Source organism: Setaria italica, chromosome IV, assembly GCF_000263155.2.
Source record: "Setaria italica strain Yugu1 chromosome IV, Setaria_italica_v2.0, whole genome shotgun sequence".
NCBI lineage: Eukaryota > Viridiplantae > Streptophyta > Magnoliopsida > Poales > Poaceae > Setaria > Setaria italica.
Genome location: NC_028453.1, coordinates 38,077,332 through 38,093,436, shown reverse-complemented (window position 1 = coordinate 38,093,436; position 16,105 = coordinate 38,077,332). Strand labels below are relative to the sequence as shown.

General features: G+C 42.0%; 4 protein-coding genes across 6 annotated transcripts; 3 read left to right on the top strand and 1 right to left on the bottom strand.

The window, feature by feature from the left end:
- Positions 1-4,101, top strand: LOC101763665. The gene is made up of 9 exons (XM_004966145.3): positions 1-173; positions 1,147-1,599; positions 1,729-1,903; positions 2,006-2,300; positions 2,457-2,529; positions 2,632-2,722; positions 3,041-3,120; positions 3,199-3,446; positions 3,580-4,101. Exons 1-8 carry the CDS (start codon positions 129-131, stop codon positions 3,436-3,438), a joined length of 1,452 nt encoding a protein of 483 aa, XP_004966202.1. The 5' UTR covers positions 1-128; the 3' UTR covers positions 3,439-3,446; positions 3,580-4,101.
- A 665-nt stretch (positions 4,102-4,766) lies between these two features.
- On the top strand, positions 4,767-8,702 carry LOC101764065 (probable 3-hydroxyisobutyrate dehydrogenase, mitochondrial). 2 transcript variants are annotated; one of them, XM_022825852.1, is made up of 11 exons: positions 4,767-5,089; positions 5,187-5,323; positions 5,504-5,592; positions 5,749-5,863; positions 6,038-6,188; positions 6,392-6,474; positions 6,591-6,686; positions 6,771-6,913; positions 7,100-7,184; positions 8,205-8,284; positions 8,389-8,674. In XM_022825852.1, exons 2-11 carry the CDS (start codon positions 5,225-5,227, stop codon positions 8,474-8,476), a joined length of 1,029 nt encoding a protein of 342 aa, XP_022681587.1. In that variant the 5' UTR covers positions 4,767-5,089; positions 5,187-5,224; the 3' UTR covers positions 8,477-8,674. The 2 variants fall into 2 exon arrangements, with proteins under 2 accessions (XP_022681587.1, XP_004966203.2); XM_004966146.4 differs by having other exon boundaries at positions 4,769-5,089; positions 5,223-5,323; positions 8,389-8,702.
- A 257-nt stretch (positions 8,703-8,959) lies between these two features.
- On the top strand, positions 8,960-13,166 carry LOC101764467 (geranylgeranyl transferase type-2 subunit alpha 1). 2 transcript variants are annotated; one of them, XM_004966147.2, is made up of 8 exons: positions 8,960-9,176; positions 9,635-9,794; positions 9,932-10,098; positions 10,192-10,296; positions 10,754-11,536; positions 11,615-11,804; positions 11,904-12,078; positions 12,464-13,166. In XM_004966147.2, the coding sequence occupies exons 1-8, from the start codon at positions 9,061-9,063 to the stop codon at positions 12,853-12,855; spliced, it is 2,088 nt and encodes a 695-aa protein (XP_004966204.1). In that variant the 5' UTR covers positions 8,960-9,060; the 3' UTR covers positions 12,856-13,166. The 2 variants fall into 2 exon arrangements, with proteins under 2 accessions (XP_004966204.1, XP_022681586.1); XM_022825851.1 differs by lacking the exon at positions 8,960-9,176 and having other exon boundaries at positions 9,655-9,794; positions 9,875-10,098.
- A 472-nt stretch (positions 13,167-13,638) lies between these two features.
- LOC101764875 (N-alpha-acetyltransferase 38-A, NatC auxiliary subunit) lies at positions 13,639-14,007 on the bottom strand. Its single transcript, XM_012845342.1, has one exon. It carries the CDS (start codon positions 14,005-14,007, stop codon positions 13,639-13,641), a length of 369 nt encoding a protein of 122 aa, XP_012700796.1.
- Between the last annotated feature and the right edge of the window lie 2,098 nt (positions 14,008-16,105).

The following is a 16,105-nucleotide window of genomic DNA, read 5'->3' as shown; positions in this document are numbered from 1 at the left end:
CCTGCCCGGCCGCTGCTCCGGAGCCGCCCAACAAGAACTCCACCAGACAACACCACTTGCTCTCCCTCTTCCTCCCCTCACCTCTCGCTGAATTCTGCCGGCTCTCCCTCGAGCTCATCGAATCCTACATGGAGAACGCAGAGGGGCAGGCCCCGGAGCTCGGCGATCGCGCGGTGAGATTCCCCTGCGGTGCTCTGCCGTCCTCCTCCCCTGAGATTCTTCCTCTCTCTCCATTTCCAACTAAGTTTTCGTTCGTGCTCTGCTAATTCCCTGCTTCCCGCGAGGCGATGATGCGGTACCGTCTAATATGTAGTTCTTGTTGAATCAATATCGGAGCTTAATTTTGCTGCTGCCGCTCAAAAGATGCGAGCTTTGTAGGTGAATTGTGGCGAGCTGGGCGAATCTTTGTTATGCTATTTGCTCTCCTATTTCACTTTTTCTTTTCTTTTGGCAAACTAGATTAGGACCGGAAGATCGAATCTTTCCTGCTTTGCCTTATCAGGCAGTATTCCCTCGGTTGTCATTGATTGCTCTGGTTTGCCTAACTTTGTTTCAATGTACTGTCACCTTGCCACATGAGCTAAAATTGGGCTTGCTTCTAGTTTTAGGTGTGCTTCCCCTTCAGACGAAACTGTTGTACCGAATCATTTTGCTATATTTCCGGGAAACTTTGTGATTATGTCGTCACATGTGTGGTTGGGGAATTGAATTGCGTGCATAATTAGTTGAACACATCTTCTGATGAATGGAATACCAGATCCAGCATCTCACCCACATGAATTATCTAGATTACACCTTAAAGAAGCTGCCATTTTAAATGCTGTGATCTGTCCATGTGATTGTGCTCAAGTCAGAAAATTAAAATCAGGAAATCCGATTGAGAAAATCATAAATTATGTTTCAGTTACGTCCCTTCGAATTTATGTTCTTCTGGCTACATCTAGACTCGGTAGGGGTGGGGAGCAGTCCGATATTGTCACTCCTTCATGCGTTCGTATATCAGATTAGGATGAGTCTCATGAGCTTGTTCATGAAATGCTCCTTCCCCTTCTACAGAAGGAATGTGGGGGATCTTTCTTCTTCAGTTCATTCTCTTACCAGGCTTGATCTGACTTACTTGACCATGGTTGCTTAATGTGACTGTAGGCACTGGATCATGATGGCAGTGCCCAAACTACACCTGGCCATAATTCACGAAGGCCAAACCTTTCATTGCAAATACCAGCTAGGACAATGGATACTGGTGTACCTACTTCGACAAGAATTAATATATCCTCCAGTCCCAGTTCAACGAGAGCTGGTTTGCCACCAAGACCTAATTCAACGAGAACGAAATCATCTATCAAGAACATCCTGCCTCAGAATAGTTTCAGGGCAAGAAGTTCAGCCCAGGACGGAGATCGGGTGATCCTTCTGAATCCTGGGACATCATCTGAAGGGCAGCAGGATAACCCAACTACAGCAAGATCGTTTTCTTTTAGAAAGGTTATCAACTCTTTATCAGCAAAACGGACCCATTCTCTGCCAGTCACGCCTGTAGGAACTACTGATAAGGTTTCATCTCCATCAAATCACCTAGAAAGTCTTCCATCGACATCTGTAAGTATATATGTTTTCCTGCAAAATATGCGCTTACATAAATTTAGATAACACTCTTCTACACTGAACCAGTTTAAAATGCTGTAAATCAAGATTTTTTTCTTAAAATATGTTTTATCCTACTAACAGAACCGAGAAGTTGAAGCAAAAATCAAGCGTTCGCTTTCAGTACCAGGAAATCGCAAAAACAGAAGTTTGAGAAGGGCAGATTCGTTAGGTGTCATCCGTGTGATTCCAACAACCCCACGACCTGTTCCAGTCGATGCAACTACATCAAACGATGCCATTGAAGAAACAATTGATGGTATATGCTCTTAAAATCCTCTACTCTGTTACTTTCATAAACTGATTCTTGTTTTACAAAGCACCATGTTCTCATTGAAGTGCATTGTTGAGTTCCTGACAGTCCCTGAAGATGGAGGTGAAGATATTCCTGAAGAAGAGGCAGTCTGCAGAATTTGTTTTGTTGAACTCAATGAAGGAGGGGAAACACTTAAAATGGAGTGCAGCTGCAAAGGAGAACTTGCCCTTGCACACCAAGATTGTGCTGTCAAATGGTTTAGCATCAAGGGAAACAAGATATGTGATGTCTGTAAACAAGAAGTTCAGAATCTACCTGTGACTTTACTGAGGATACCAAGTCAAACTGCAAACAGACGGGTAGCAAACGCTGCTCAGCAGAGAGCAGCTCAACAATACAGGTAAATGGTTTTGTCCAAAAAGAAAAGAATACAAGCAAAGATTGTTGAGAGAGATAAATAATAGATTCATTCTATCATGCTATGGTGATGGGCCTGCGACGTATTCACATTTGTTTATTTCTATCACATTTATTATCTGACCTCACTTTCTAACAGATTTTGGCAGGACATTCCAATTCTGGTGATGGTTAGCATGCTTGCGTACTTCTGTTTCTTGGAGCAACTTCTGGTTTGTATCCCTTGCTTTCTTCATTTACTGGTGCATTTTGAATGTTCGACTGCACTTCTCATTTGGTTTCAATTTTCGTAACTTTGGTTTTCATTGGAACAGGTTACTGATTTGCGGTCACGTGCACTGGCAATTTCATTGCCTTTCTCATGTGTGTTGGGCCTCCTTTCTTCCATGATAGCATCCACTATGGGTAATTAATCGTACTCTCATCTTTTTTCCATCCATACTGTTACAATAAGTACTTACGACGTCACAAGACTAGTTTACTTTATAGAGAAATGTAACAGTCCTTTCAGTCAAAGGTAGGAGAACTAAAGTGTTGTACTTCACTACGGCCCACCCTGATATGTAGCCCTCGTGCAGAGGAAATAGTGTGAAATTACTTGATTTCAGTATCTGCGCAAAAACAAACCCTAAATTCTTCCTATTTTCTTAGGATGCCTTTTTGTTATATGGTAATGTTTTCTTCTCAAGACCATTAAAATATATCTTTTGTTTGTTCCTACAGTGTCAAAGAGCTATCTATGGGCCTATGCTTCATTCCAATTTGCTATTGTCATCCTGTTTGCTCATATCTTCTACAACGTGGTATGAAATTCTTCTGATGGCATTTGATGCAGATAGATGATTGTGCCTTACTGATTATTATCTTACAATCATTTGCAGTTGAGAGTGAATGCAGTCCTTGCAGTCCTACTCTCCTCATTCACTGGGTTTGGGATTGCTATTAGTACGAACTCTCTGCTAGTAGAGTATATGAGGTGGAGGGCTAGGAGGAATCAGCGTTTAGCTCAGCAGGCTGTCAATGCTGCGCAACATCCAGAGTCTGGGAGTAATGATGCAAATGATAATAATGGTGACAGGCAGCAAGGACATGATCCAAATTCTGGGAATAATGCTGTATGATGATTCAGGTTTGTCAACAGAAAATTTAAGTAGTGATATCTGTCTCTCCCTATCTCCCTCAAGTAGTGTCAAACTTCTTATGATCTGTGTATATTTTTATGCTAATATGCTCACCTCTTCTCTTGCTGTCATCTTCTGCAGATTACGAAGTGTTATGGGTGTGCAGCTGTTTTTTTATTAAAAAAATATGTACAGTAGTTATAGCTCATTGGACTTGGGTGCCGCAATTGCAAGAACAGAAACCTGGAAAAACATATGTTCAAGTGGACTTCAAGGGAGGCTATATGGCCACATGGAGAGTTTAGAGTGGTCACGGCTATCTTTACACGACACGCAGAGATGAATCAAGTATGCAATGTTCATGCTATTGGTCAAGTAGTTTGACACCAGATATGGTTTCTTCAGTGTAAGTTTAGTAGATCGGATACTACAAAGTACATCACTGAGTGAGTTCAGCTAACAGTTGTGATTTGTGAATTTACTCCATATAGATATGCGTAAACAAAGTATAGTTTCCTCATATTGAGGGCTCCTAGTCAGCGCGTGAGAAATATTCAGATTGTGAATTGTGATACAGTTGCCTTAGCTGAGAACCAGAGAATTGTATTCAATGCTAGAGATTGAATGAAATACTGAGGTGATGCTGGTTTCGCAGTAAGATGATTGATGATGCTTATTCTGCAGGTTCTTCTCGTGTATGATAAATTGATAATAGATGATGATGCTACTAAATTAAAGAGACGATGCAAAGCACTTAGTTTAGCGGAGTAGATGAGTAAACAGCTGAGCCAATGCAGCTAAACTAGTATCTCGTTTGATATGCTATATCCGATTTTCAGATTTTTCGATGCCATGAATTTTCTAGGTTAAGATCAGGCAAACCTTAGGGGGTGTTTGGGAAACACCTGTTAAAGTTTAACACCTGTCACATCGGATGTTTGGATGCTAATTAGGAGTACTAAACATAAGCTAATTACAAAACTAATTGCACAGATGGAGTATAATTCGCGAGACGAATCTATTAAGCCTAATTAGTCCATGATTTGACAATGTGGTGCTACAGTAACCATTTGCTAATGATGGATTAATTAGGCTTAATAGATTCGTCTCGCGAATTAGCACAAGGTTCTGCAATTAGTTTTATAATTAGCTCATGTTTAGTCCTCCTAATTAGCATCCAAACATCCGATGTGACACTGTTAAAGTTTAGCACCTCGTATCCAAACAGCCCTTTAGTGTAGCAAGCAGACAGACAAACAAAAAACAGATAACACAGGGCTTCCTAATCCTAGACTAGTTGCGTGTTATAGTGTGCTACGCATGCTGCTAAAGATTTCAAGATTTGGTTAGAGCGGATAAAGACGAGAAATGATGAACCAAATCTTTTCTTACTGAGACTTCCAAGCATCGGTCACGCTCACCATTTCCATCTTGCCTCTTCTTCGCCGGCGCCCGCCCCCGCATCGCCGAACCTCGCCCGCTTTATTTCTTTCCATCGAAGCACGGCGGCAGACCCCCTCGTAGTCGCAGACTCGCAGTCGCCATTCGTCGCCGTAGTCCTCCTCCTCCTCCTCCGGCCCCATTCTACTGATTCGATTACCGCGGGGTGGAGAATTCATCCAGACGTTGGAGTGAGCGAGTCCTTTTCCTGGTAAGGAGCCCTAACTTCCTGGTAATAGCCAACAAGATTTGTTCTTGGAACGAGCAATCAATTTCATTTTTTTCTCTCCCTCCGGTATCTCCGTCAGTTAATTGCGGATTCTTTTCCTGCGGTCTTGCTCAAGGTATGGCGGGGTTCGGATGGAGAGTCGGTTCCAAGGTGCAGAGATGGGGTCGGAGCTGCCTCCGGGGCTTCTCTTCTCATGCAATTCCGTCCCAGCTAGAGGTGCTGAACTATCAATCCTCAGATCTTCTGGTGTGGCTGCACACACTATTATCAACTTGATTTGAACGTGTAGCAGAACTTTAATTAAAAAAAGGGAAGATGCTTTGACATTTTTTTTCCCTCACTTCATCCGGTCTGCGACAGCAATGTTGGTTTTCATGAGTTGCTGGTGCTTTTCAGAATGTCGGATTCATAGGACTCGGGAATATGGGATCCCATATGGCAAGGAACCTTATTACAGCTGGATATAAAGTGACTGTTCATGATATGTAAGTCCCTGCCTATTCTTACATATTCCTGGTCAGAGTTCATTGATTTTCTTCTGTTCAGAATTTGTTTGCTTAGCAAGTAACTATGAAAAAAGTCTTCTTGTATTTAGTCTAATGGAATATTCTCGTCCAACAAACACTGATATACTGTATCAGAAATGAAAATTCGATGAAGAAATTCTCAGACGATGGAATCCCCACAAAGCAGTCTCCACTTGAAGTTTCAGAGTCGAGTGATGTCGTGATTACCATGCTTCCTTCCTCTTCCCATGTAAGTTGATTGCATATGTAACTCCTATTCTTGAAACTGCTTGTATCATGCTCTCAGATATCGACAGTAGTTATCCTTTTGTGCAACATGTCCTACATCCAACAATCTCTACAAATACAGCTTATTTTGTTTCCTGGAACTGTCAATTTTACGATGTTCACAGATGTTCTTCAGGTTCTAGAGGTATACAATGGAACTAATGGCTTGCTTGGTGCTGGTAGCCGCCTTGGACCATGGTTATACATAGATTCATCTACAGTTGATCCGCAAACATCAAGAAAGATATCGGCAGCCATCTCAAGATGCCATTTAAAAGAAAATAAAGGTTTAAGTTCCACCATAATAATATTTAGTCATGGTATACTGATTGACACTTTGTCAGTCAAACACTTCAATACTCGAGTTTAAATGTGCGAAAGAGATTACCAATAATATCAATTATTTCTGTTGCCGTCTACAATTAGTGCTAGAAATCTACCTAAACATCAAATTTTGAGTGACGCACCATTGCTTTTTCTCACTGTTCAGGCTACGCTGAAAACCCTATGATTCTGGATGCTCCGGTGTCTGGAGGTGTTCCTGCTGCAGAAGCTGGGAAGCTAACTTTCATGGTATTGTTTCTTGCTTTTCATCATAACTTATTGCTGTTTGATCAGACAAGAAAACTATTATGGTAAGATAGAAGGAATTGATATTTATTTTATGTTTCACAAGCAATGATGTACAGGTGGGTGGTCTAGAGGAAGCATATTTAGCAGCCAAGCCCCTTCTTCTCTCAATGGGGAAAAGGGCAATCTACTGCGGTGGGGCTGGAAATGGCTCGGCAAGTTTTGTTAACTCCGCTTCTTCACTGATAATTCTTGATGTGCAGATGATTCCGACTCACTCTTGATATTGAATATTTAAGGCTGCAAAGATCTGTAACAACATGGCAATGGCGATCAGCATGCTCGGGGTCTCGGAGGCCTTTGCTCTTGGTCAGAATCTTGGCATCAAAGCAAGTACTCTTACAGACATTTTCAATTGCTCAAGTGCTCGCTGCTGGAGTAGGTATTGTCTCTTCTCTTATCCAATTTCAATCTTAGTTGCAATGTTTATGGGATCTACTTCCTCAAGCATTGGAAGTGTGGCAATGTTTTACTTTGTGTACTGATGTATAGAAGCTAGTTTCTTAAAAGTTCAGATATGTTGCATCATCTGAATTTATGTGGCTTTGTTTTCTGTTGACTTCGACAGTGACACATATAACCCAGTTCCTGGAGTTATGGAGGGTGTGCCATCATCAAGGAATTATGACGGTGGTTTCACCTCCAAATTGATGGTATTGTGACAATAAATTCCCTGCTTGATCGAAACCTTCTGTAGAATACCAAGTACATGCTTAATAGTTGGTTCACCTAAAGACAAGCTGGTGTGCCTGATGTCAATTGCTTGCCTACTACTAATTCTTATTCATGTCTTGCTCTGATAAATGCTGCTTCAAAGGTTTCCCTCAGAAACCCTTTCAAGAAAATTTCAAGAAAAGAAGAAATAAGTTTCCCTTACAAAAAAACTAAGAGCTCTATGCTGCCTTCTTTGTTGGAACCATTAAATTTGCTCCCTAGAGGAGGATTTGGAAGAGTTGGGCACCCCTTCGTTCAAATTCTTCATTTGGTTAGTCATCAACAATAGATGTTGGACTGCAGACCGTCTTGCCAAACGAGGATTGCCTCACCCTGAGGCCTGTCCTTTTTGTGATCAAGAGGAGGAAACCATTCAGCATCTGTTAGTTGGCTGTGTTTTTACAAGGCAGATTTGGTCCTTGATCCTCCAACCTCTACAACTGACAGCCCTGATACCCTCACCTTCTGAGGCTCGTTTTTCTTTTTGGTGGAGGAAGGCATTGCGCTCAGTGCCTAAGGAGATAAGGAAAAGGCTTAACTCGCTAATTATCCTGGTTACCTGGGAAGTTTGGAAACACAGGAATTCATGTGTTTTTGAGAATGCTAGGCCAAGCACCTCTTTGCTGCTCCAGACAGTGGCTGATGAGAGTAGCGTTTGGGGCATGGCTGGGGCAAAAAAAAAACCTCCAGGAACTCCTAGTGAGGTCGCTGGCCCAATCAGTCTAGGTCAGGGGGTCTTTGGTCGAGGTCATGCTTGGTGTTGTGGCGTGCCTGTAAGCTTCGCTGTGTAGGTGTGTGGGGGTGCCCTCAGTGCTTGGGTTTTGGTCCTTAACCGGACTCGTTGTACTCTCTTTCCTCTCTTAATGAAATGACACGTAGCTCTCCTACGTCGTTCGAGAGAAAAAAAAACTAAGAGCTTATCAGATTCAACTGGGTTCATGGATTGCATCCTTCTGCAGGCTAAAGATTTGGATTTGGCCATGGCCTCTGCATCTGGAGTCGGCTTCAAATGTCCCTTGGGCTCTGAGGCACTTGAAATGTAATATGCTTCTTTCCAGTTTCCACTGCTTTGCTATCTAACTCACCTCATACCAGATGTTTTCCCATTTATTTTCGGCACAACTAACCCGGTGCGCTCTGCAGTTACCGAAAGCTCAGCAAGGATGGCTGCGAACTCAAGGACTTCTCATGCGCATTCCGCCATTACTATGCTGGCAAGGATGAAGAGTGATCTTGTAGCTGCTCTAGCAATTGTGCCGCATGTTCACCAAATGGATAAAACAAATAAAGTTATCGGAACTGTTCCGGTGTAAACTGTGTGGTGTTGTACTGAGACATGGACACATGGTGAGATGATCACCTTTGTAAACTGTTGTTGGTTTGCTCTCGGCAATCGGCAATAGACTGTTCCGAGACTTCTTTTAACAAAGATCCAATAAACGGCCAGTTTCAAGCAACTTCGTTTCTGTCCTGGCCAACGGAAACCAGATGCATTGATCTGAAGGAGCATTGTGTGATCAGATAGAAGTTACCACGCTGAAGAACCACGGCGCCGGGCCGACGGCAGCGGCGGCCGCCGGGAGCTCTGCAGTTACTGCATGCTGGGGACTCAGGTGGCTGGCTGGCTGGGCCGGTGGCCCAGCTAGCCAAGTAACCCAAGACACGACGACTGCACGAGTCATAGCCTACTACTACTGCCACGGGTCCCAGGAGAAAACGGAAGGGGCCTACTTGGAAGTGTGAAGGACCCGCCGCTCTCCCTGAGATCCAATCCCCCGCACCCGCGACGCCGGCGACAGAGGAGGGGAGGAGGCGATGCACGGCCGGCCGCGGCGCCCGGCGAAGCCGGAGGACGAGAAGGCGGCGTCAGCGAAAGCCGCCAAGCTCCGGGACCTCCAGGCCCAGGTCCTGCAGAACCACCACTCCCGCACGTAAGCCGCCGCCCGCGCTACTCCCTCCCCCCTCCTCCTCCTCCTCCCCTTGCTCCGTCTAGCACCCGTCGCTTCCGGTGGGCGGGCTCTCGGGATAGAGCTTCGGTTTAGCTTGCGTGGCTTGACATTGTTCTTGTGGAGGAAAGATGCAAATTTTACTTCTTCGTTCGTGTCGTATTGCCTGCTTCTTTCTCGAAGCTGCGATTGAACCCAGGGTTGCCTCATTGTTTGGTTGGGATGTTCACATTTCCTGGCCTGATTCATATCGTAGCAAATTATCGGTTGCTTAATCAGCCCAAAAGAAAGAAACAGATCGGATTGGATTCTCTGTTGCAATTTCACGTTTGTTACCTTATCGACACTGGGCTTCCAAAGTAGCAAAAGGTCACAAATTCAGTCTTCCAAAGTAGTGCTTAATAACACGCTGGACTTTCTTGAACAATGGCTGGGGCCTGTAGGTACACCAAGGAGGCGATTGGTTTGAGCTTCAAGCTGCTCGAGATAAATCCAGAGGCCTACACTGCATGGAACTACCGTAAGCTTGCGTTCCAGCACAACATCAAGGAGCTTTCTGACCCAGAGGCCATCAGGTCTGCTGTTGACGATGAGCTCAGGGTGGTGAGTTCTCTGATCTATCAACAATCTTTCAGTAAATTCAAACACACCTCTTGTGTTTTTTTATGCTTTAGTCGTTTCAGGTTCAAGTGCCTATGTAGCTGACTGCTTGAATGATACTCAAATGTGGAATTTTGAAGGTCGAGGTTGCTCTGAGGCAGAACCCAAAGTCCTATGGGGCTTGGTATCACCGGAAGTGGTTGCTAAACCAAAAGCTAGCCCCAGTGGATTCCAAGCGTGAATTCGGCCTCTTAAATAAACTATTAAAGGTAGATGCCAGGAATTTTCATGGATGGAATTACCGAAGGTAGGTCTCTGTTGTTGGAGAGTAAAGTCAACATCATCTGTTTGGGACTCATCCCCACCCCCCCCCCCCCCCCCCCCGCATCCCCTTGAGCAGGTTCCTTGCAAGATTCATGGGGGTGCCAGATGAGGAAGAGCTTAAGTATACGATGGATAAGATCAGTGACAACTTCAGTAATTACTCAGCATGGCATAATCGTAGGTATACATTGCTATTTATGTCCGTTAATTGTAAATGTTAGCTATACAATTGTTGTTTATGGATAGTCTTTGGAATGCTTTCTCAGTCTTTTAACTTGTCCATGTGGTGATGCTAGAAATTTGTTCTAAACTTATGTCTCATGTCACTAGATGGGGGTTATCAAACAAATTTAACTAATAACATCCAATTGAGTGAAAAATTTATGCTCTTCCAGGTTAGGCTTATTTTGGCTGTAGTAGACTGTGCACAAGTTACTGAGCAACTGAACCGACACTATATAGCAATCTGATGCATATCATGTGAAACAGCAAATGGAAACGGATGAGCTTAAACTCTTATAATTCTTAATGTAATTGAGACCCTTCCCTGTGACATTTGATTGCTTTGTGTTACCTTGGTCTTATTTGTTTCTAATTATATGTTTGCTACAATGTTGTTCTTGTCCACCTTTTTCCAGTATACTTCTGTCCAACCTACTAATCCAACAAAGCAAAGGTTTCGAATCAAAGCAGAAGATTTTTTCCGAGGAGTTTGAACTTGTCACTCAAGCTCTTTTCACAGATCCAAGCGACCAAAGTGGATGGTTCTATCACCTCTGGCTTTTAGCTCAAACATCTTCTCCAGATAACCCACAGCTGATTGCTTCATGGCCTTGTGATGGTGCAAAGCTCAGTTCCTCTTTTGTCAAGGAAAATGTTGAGCAGAACACACTGTCATCCATTTGGTGTCACTCACTGAAGGAAAAGACTGTACCCATCGTTCTCTATTTTAATGAGCCTGTCAAAGGATTAAATCAATCAAGTGTGAAGTTAAAATCTGATTTGGACTTTGGTAAGGATGTTCACTGGAGGGCCCTTTCAGTGACAGATTCTGGGTATTCTAACTGTTGGACCACATATCTTCAGATTACAAATGAATGTAGCAGTTCGCAGCAATATTCCGTTGAAGTGAGCATACCCTCCTCAGATGGCATTGTGTCTAGAAGTGGCTCTAACTACAATTGTCCTGTGCATTTTACATTTACTATTGAATTGATAAGCGACGATGCCCAGGGTATAGATCTGTTTGATAAGCCAGTTGCCTGGAATTGTTCAGAATCATTAGAGTCTCATGGAAACTGCAAAGCTATCCCTTTTGATCCGCTAAAGATCACTAGTGCCTTGGTTGAGGATTCAAATTGGCATTTTGAAAGACTAACTGAGGAAATAGACCTTTTCAGAGAACTACCTGATGATAAATGGTTAGGCTCTAAATTCATTCTGAAGCTCTTTTTTTCATGAATTTAACCTCCATTCTCATAAGACTCTCTCTTTTCCAGCAAGTTTGTGAACTTGACATTAGCCCGGCTATTGCTTGCTTGTGCTGCTATAAAGTCCCGTGGGAGATCTCCCATTGAAAGGAAGAAATACTGTGAAGAGGCACTGGCGCACTTCAGTGACTTGATTCACTTGGATCCATCTCATAAACAGTACTATGAGGATGAGCGGAGCTTAGTCCTAATGGACAAGGTAGTATAGAGAATGTTTGAAGCAACTTTTTTTTGAAGATGTTGAAGCAACTTTGCTAAGGGATAATGTGCTGTTGTCTAACTTAACTTTTGCATGCAGTTAACATGTGACATGGAGACTTTCATGAAGCACTGTTCAGTTCAAGTTCAAAATTCAGTTCCGCTGAATCATGTGCAACTTTGCAGATTGTCGTTAACATGTGTTGGATTTGTGGAACGCCTGATGTGGGTTCAAGTGCTGGACCTAAGCCATAACAGTCTTAGATCAATTGAAGGTTAGCATTTAACCAACCTAACTTAATTCAAAAGGAAACGAGAAGCATTACGATATTTATCAGTGTGACAGGGCATGCAAATTAGCTTCTCAAATGCAATTGCAGAACTGATAATCATATTATAATCATATTAAACTACTTTGCTGAGATAATTTGCCTAGTCATTCGCTAATACTCCCTCCGTCCCAAATTACTATTCGTTTTGGCTTTTGTAGGTATATAGCTTTTGATATGCACCTAGATATATACTATGTCTAGATACATAGCAAAATTAATGTATCTAGAAAAGCCAAAATGAATTGTAATTTGGGACGGAGGGAGTGCTTGATAATACTTGAGGAACAATGGCTTAAAGATGCTAACTTTTTTTTTATCTTTTAATAAGGTTTGGAGGCTTTGCAGCAGCTTGTGTCCTTGAACATCAGCAACAACCATATCAGTAATTTCACAGCACTTGAACCCCTTACGAAGATAATGTTTTTGAAAGTACTGGATTTATCATTCAACGAGATTGGAGCTCACTCAATCGACACAACACGTTATATCTGCTCATCTCCTTTCTCACACAAGATCGAAGCATGTGAAGCCTTTGAAGAATGCCAGAAGAAAAATATCAACGTGGAGGAATACTGGGATGCCATACTGTTCTTCAAATCTCTGAAGTTGGCACAGCTTGATATCAAAGGAAATGCAGTTGCTAGCAAGGAGAACTTCAGAACTCTTATCATGACGCTTATTCCTTCTCTAAAATCGATCAATGGAGAATGTGTCAATTAATTGATGGCTTTCGCTTGGGAGTGCGCATACTTGGATAGTGTCAAAGTTCAGTGTAAACTAAATTTTGCTAGCAGCCATTGATTTGCTTCATATGTACTACTATATTTATTTAAGCAAATCTGAGACACGAACATGACGTTAGAGTTATGATTTTTCAGCAATCAACTGTCATAGATCATACATACCATGATACACTGCTATTTACATCTTGTATCAGTGAGGTTGCACCCTGACCGAGGGTTATCCATTAATGATGCTGTAATTAAACTTTGGTAGTTTGAATGCAATCGATGTGCTGCAGATTTTCTTCCCTTCTCTTTTCTTTTCAAGAAAATATCAAGCTAAATTCCCTGGCAGAGGCTCTTTGCTTCTACTCTTGCATGCCCAGACTTCACTAGCACATAAATTTGTAATTTCTGTTGGCATGCTCTCTTGTTAACTCCTGTTTTTTTAATGATAGTTGTAACTCTGAAACTAAAGATTATGTGGAAATTAACTCACTGCCATAGTAGAGATGTTCATGTATGAAGTACTTCCCAGCTGCATCTGATCATCCAATACCTAGAAACTCCCAAATGACCAATTAAATGTTTCAAATAAACAATTCTTGAGAAAATATGAACACCAATTTTCTTCAGATGTCAGTTAATACAGCAAAAGCATGCAAGACCTCTCAGATTACAGAATTGGTTGCAAATTAAGTCTCAGAAAGACCAAGAATGTTGTACAAGTGTTCATCTATGCTCAGTGGCTTGGAAACCACAACATCATCAGAAGCACCATTCACTCCAAACACAAGAGTGACATCTTCTCTTCAATCGAACAATCAACCTGGCAAGACGAGCGGCAAGTGGCCGGGATCAGGATGATTCCCAGGCAGCGCTGCTCTGTAGGAGGTGAAGAATGGCGGGCACTGCGGTACTCCACTGCATCCTGGAGGATTATGTTCCCTTGCTTGTCGATGCAGTGGAACAGCCCAAGGAAGTAGCGGCCATCATTCACGCCGATCAGCATCCTCCGGAACAGCAGCTTCCGGAGTTTGGTGACAGCCGGTGAGCTGCTGCCAGCAGCATCCAGTGGAACAGGTGTGCTGTTGCAATAAGCATCTTCTGAAACTGGGATAGCTTGAGATGGCATCGATGGTCCTTCCATTGTGGCGAGGCTTCCCCTCTGCTAGAGAAGCATTCCATAATCAGTGGTGGTAACAGAATAAATAAAGGTGGCGTTTGGTTCGGCCAATGAGGTGGTAACGGTAATGTTATCAACTACCCCGCTATCTGTTGCAGAGTAATCATTCCCAGATTTAGTTTGGTAGCCTGCTGTAACAATAATAACTTCCTTACCTGTGTTTGGCTGGCAGAAACAATGGTAACGGACCCTACACTACTATTGTAGCATATACATAATAGTATTTACAAGAATCCATGGTGCTGCTCTGGACTGACGCTTACAGAACAACACATAGGTAACAAAGCATCCATATCTGACGCTAGCAGCACATACATAACAACAAAGCATCCATTGCCTCCAAAGTCTCGTCCAATGAAAGGGGAAAAATAACAAACATGAGTACAAAGGTTCCTTTACATGATAAATGGCAAGTTCCATACTACAACCAGCAAATGGCAAGCTTATATTGCAGCAAAAAGGGGGGCAAAAGGATTGAACCAAAAAGAGTGGTTGTTTCATGCTTGGATGAAGAAAGAAGCAAAAGGCCGACAATGGAATCTGTAGTGCAGATGTTCCTTTTAGCTGATGGGTCTTACGGCATGCACTAGGGTGATGTTCTATGTACTGAATCGACACACAGGTAGGATGTGAGCTATCGAAATCTAATTTTCTAGCATTACTTCACTGTGTGGCTCTACATATGTATGCAGTACTTGCTGGAGTCATTTGCTTTGTATATCGTCATGAAGTGGCAATGCTGGCAGAAACAAGAACTTCAGGAGATAAGGTATGCAAGAAATATATGATAACCAGAAAGCTAATATCAAAAATAGGCATTTTATAGGTTAACCAGAACATAAGGTACACTGGAAGGAAAGTAACAACTGTAATGTCACACATTATTAATTAACCATCAGGTTAATTTAATTGCCCAGCATGTTTTATTCCAAATAAATCATGAGGGACTACATGACTAATTTTATACAGAGGTCAAGCAGACTGATGTGTACTAACATATTTTTTTTGGGAACTGGTAACTTTTATGCAAAGGCATAGCACAACATGAAGACGGACAAAGAGATGGGGGCAGCAAGGGCAAAGGATCAATTCCTAACCAACAACATGGCGTGAGCAAATGAAATCGTGGTTGCTCAGATCAGTTAGACGTCTTAGAAAATCTGTGCTGGAACATAAACTCAATTGAACCGAATCGATTCTAGAACTGACAAATGCAACCACATACAGTTCAATTTCATTTTGTAACTAAGCACAATAGAACCAGTTCATGCTCAGCTGCAAGCAATGTTCTGGGCAACACAGCAAGATTTTATGGAGTGAAAAAAGATGCCCATTCAATGCACACTACAGGTAGACACAAATAGATCATACTAGTACCAAACAATTTTTTTTTGATGAAACAGTAGGTAAGGCCCCTACTGGATCTTTTTGGTTTTATATAAGAAAAAGAATATGTACATGTACAAGGCCCTAGGCCCAAACTGAGAAAAAGGGGAGAAAACTAATTTAGATTACATAACCAAGAATTTAAAAAGAGCTTCAAGGAGGGTTTGGCTCTAATTCCCCAAATAGGTACAACAATTTAGAATTATATACTCGCCAAAGTAAATAAGAAATGAGAGATCATACATTCAAGGTCTCATTAATAGAAGAATTACTAAATGAAAGAATGAGATATCAAAGATTGAATTTGGAGCTCAAAAGTAGTGTACTGTCACATGTGAAATTAGCAATGCATACTCCCTCCGTCCCAAAAAAACAAGTCATTCTAAGCTTGTCTTAAGTTAAACTTTCTCAACTTTGACCAAATTTATAGAGAAAGTATCAATGTTTATGGCATCAAATAGGTATATTATAAAAACATATCTCATGATAAATCTAAGGCACTTATTTCATACCATAAATATATGTAGTTTTTTCTATAATCTTGGTCAAATTTTAAAAAGTTTGACTTAGGACAATCCTAAAACGACTTGTTTTTTTTTTTGACGGAGGGAGTATAGCACAACCACAGCTAATATATCTCTACTATAAGTCTATAATTTAGTACTACTCAGATTAG

Excerpts from the sequence above, each read along its gene's own strand:
- LOC101763665 (XM_004966145.3), top strand. The coding sequence starts at position 129 with ATGGAGAACGCAGAGGGGCAGGCCCCGGAGCTCGGCGATCGCGCG. Across the intron at positions 1,904-2,005 it reads CATTGAAGAAACAATTGATG|TCCCTGAAGATGGAGGTGAA; the intron begins GTATATGCTCTT and ends AGTTCCTGACAG. Across the intron at positions 2,530-2,631 it reads GTTTCTTGGAGCAACTTCTG|GTTACTGATTTGCGGTCACG; the intron begins GTTTGTATCCCT and ends TCATTGGAACAG.
- LOC101764065 (XM_004966146.4), top strand. The coding sequence starts at position 5,225 with ATGGCGGGGTTCGGATGGAGAGTCGGTTCCAAGGTGCAGAGATGGGGT. Across the intron at positions 6,189-6,391 it reads CCATTTAAAAGAAAATAAAG|GCTACGCTGAAAACCCTATG; the intron begins GTTTAAGTTCCA and ends CTCACTGTTCAG. Across the intron at positions 8,285-8,388 it reads GGCTCTGAGGCACTTGAAAT|TTACCGAAAGCTCAGCAAGG; the intron begins GTAATATGCTTC and ends TGCGCTCTGCAG.
- LOC101764467 (XM_004966147.2), top strand. The coding sequence starts at position 9,061 with ATGCACGGCCGGCCGCGGCGCCCGGCGAAGCCGGAGGACGAGAAGGCG. Across the intron at positions 11,537-11,614 it reads GAACTACCTGATGATAAATG|CAAGTTTGTGAACTTGACAT; the intron begins GTTAGGCTCTAA and ends TCTCTTTTCCAG. Across the intron at positions 11,805-11,903 it reads GCTTAGTCCTAATGGACAAG|TTAACATGTGACATGGAGAC; the intron begins GTAGTATAGAGA and ends TTTTGCATGCAG.
- LOC101764875 (XM_012845342.1), bottom strand. The coding sequence starts at position 14,007 with ATGGAAGGACCATCGATGCCATCTCAAGCTATCCCAGTTTCAGAAGAT.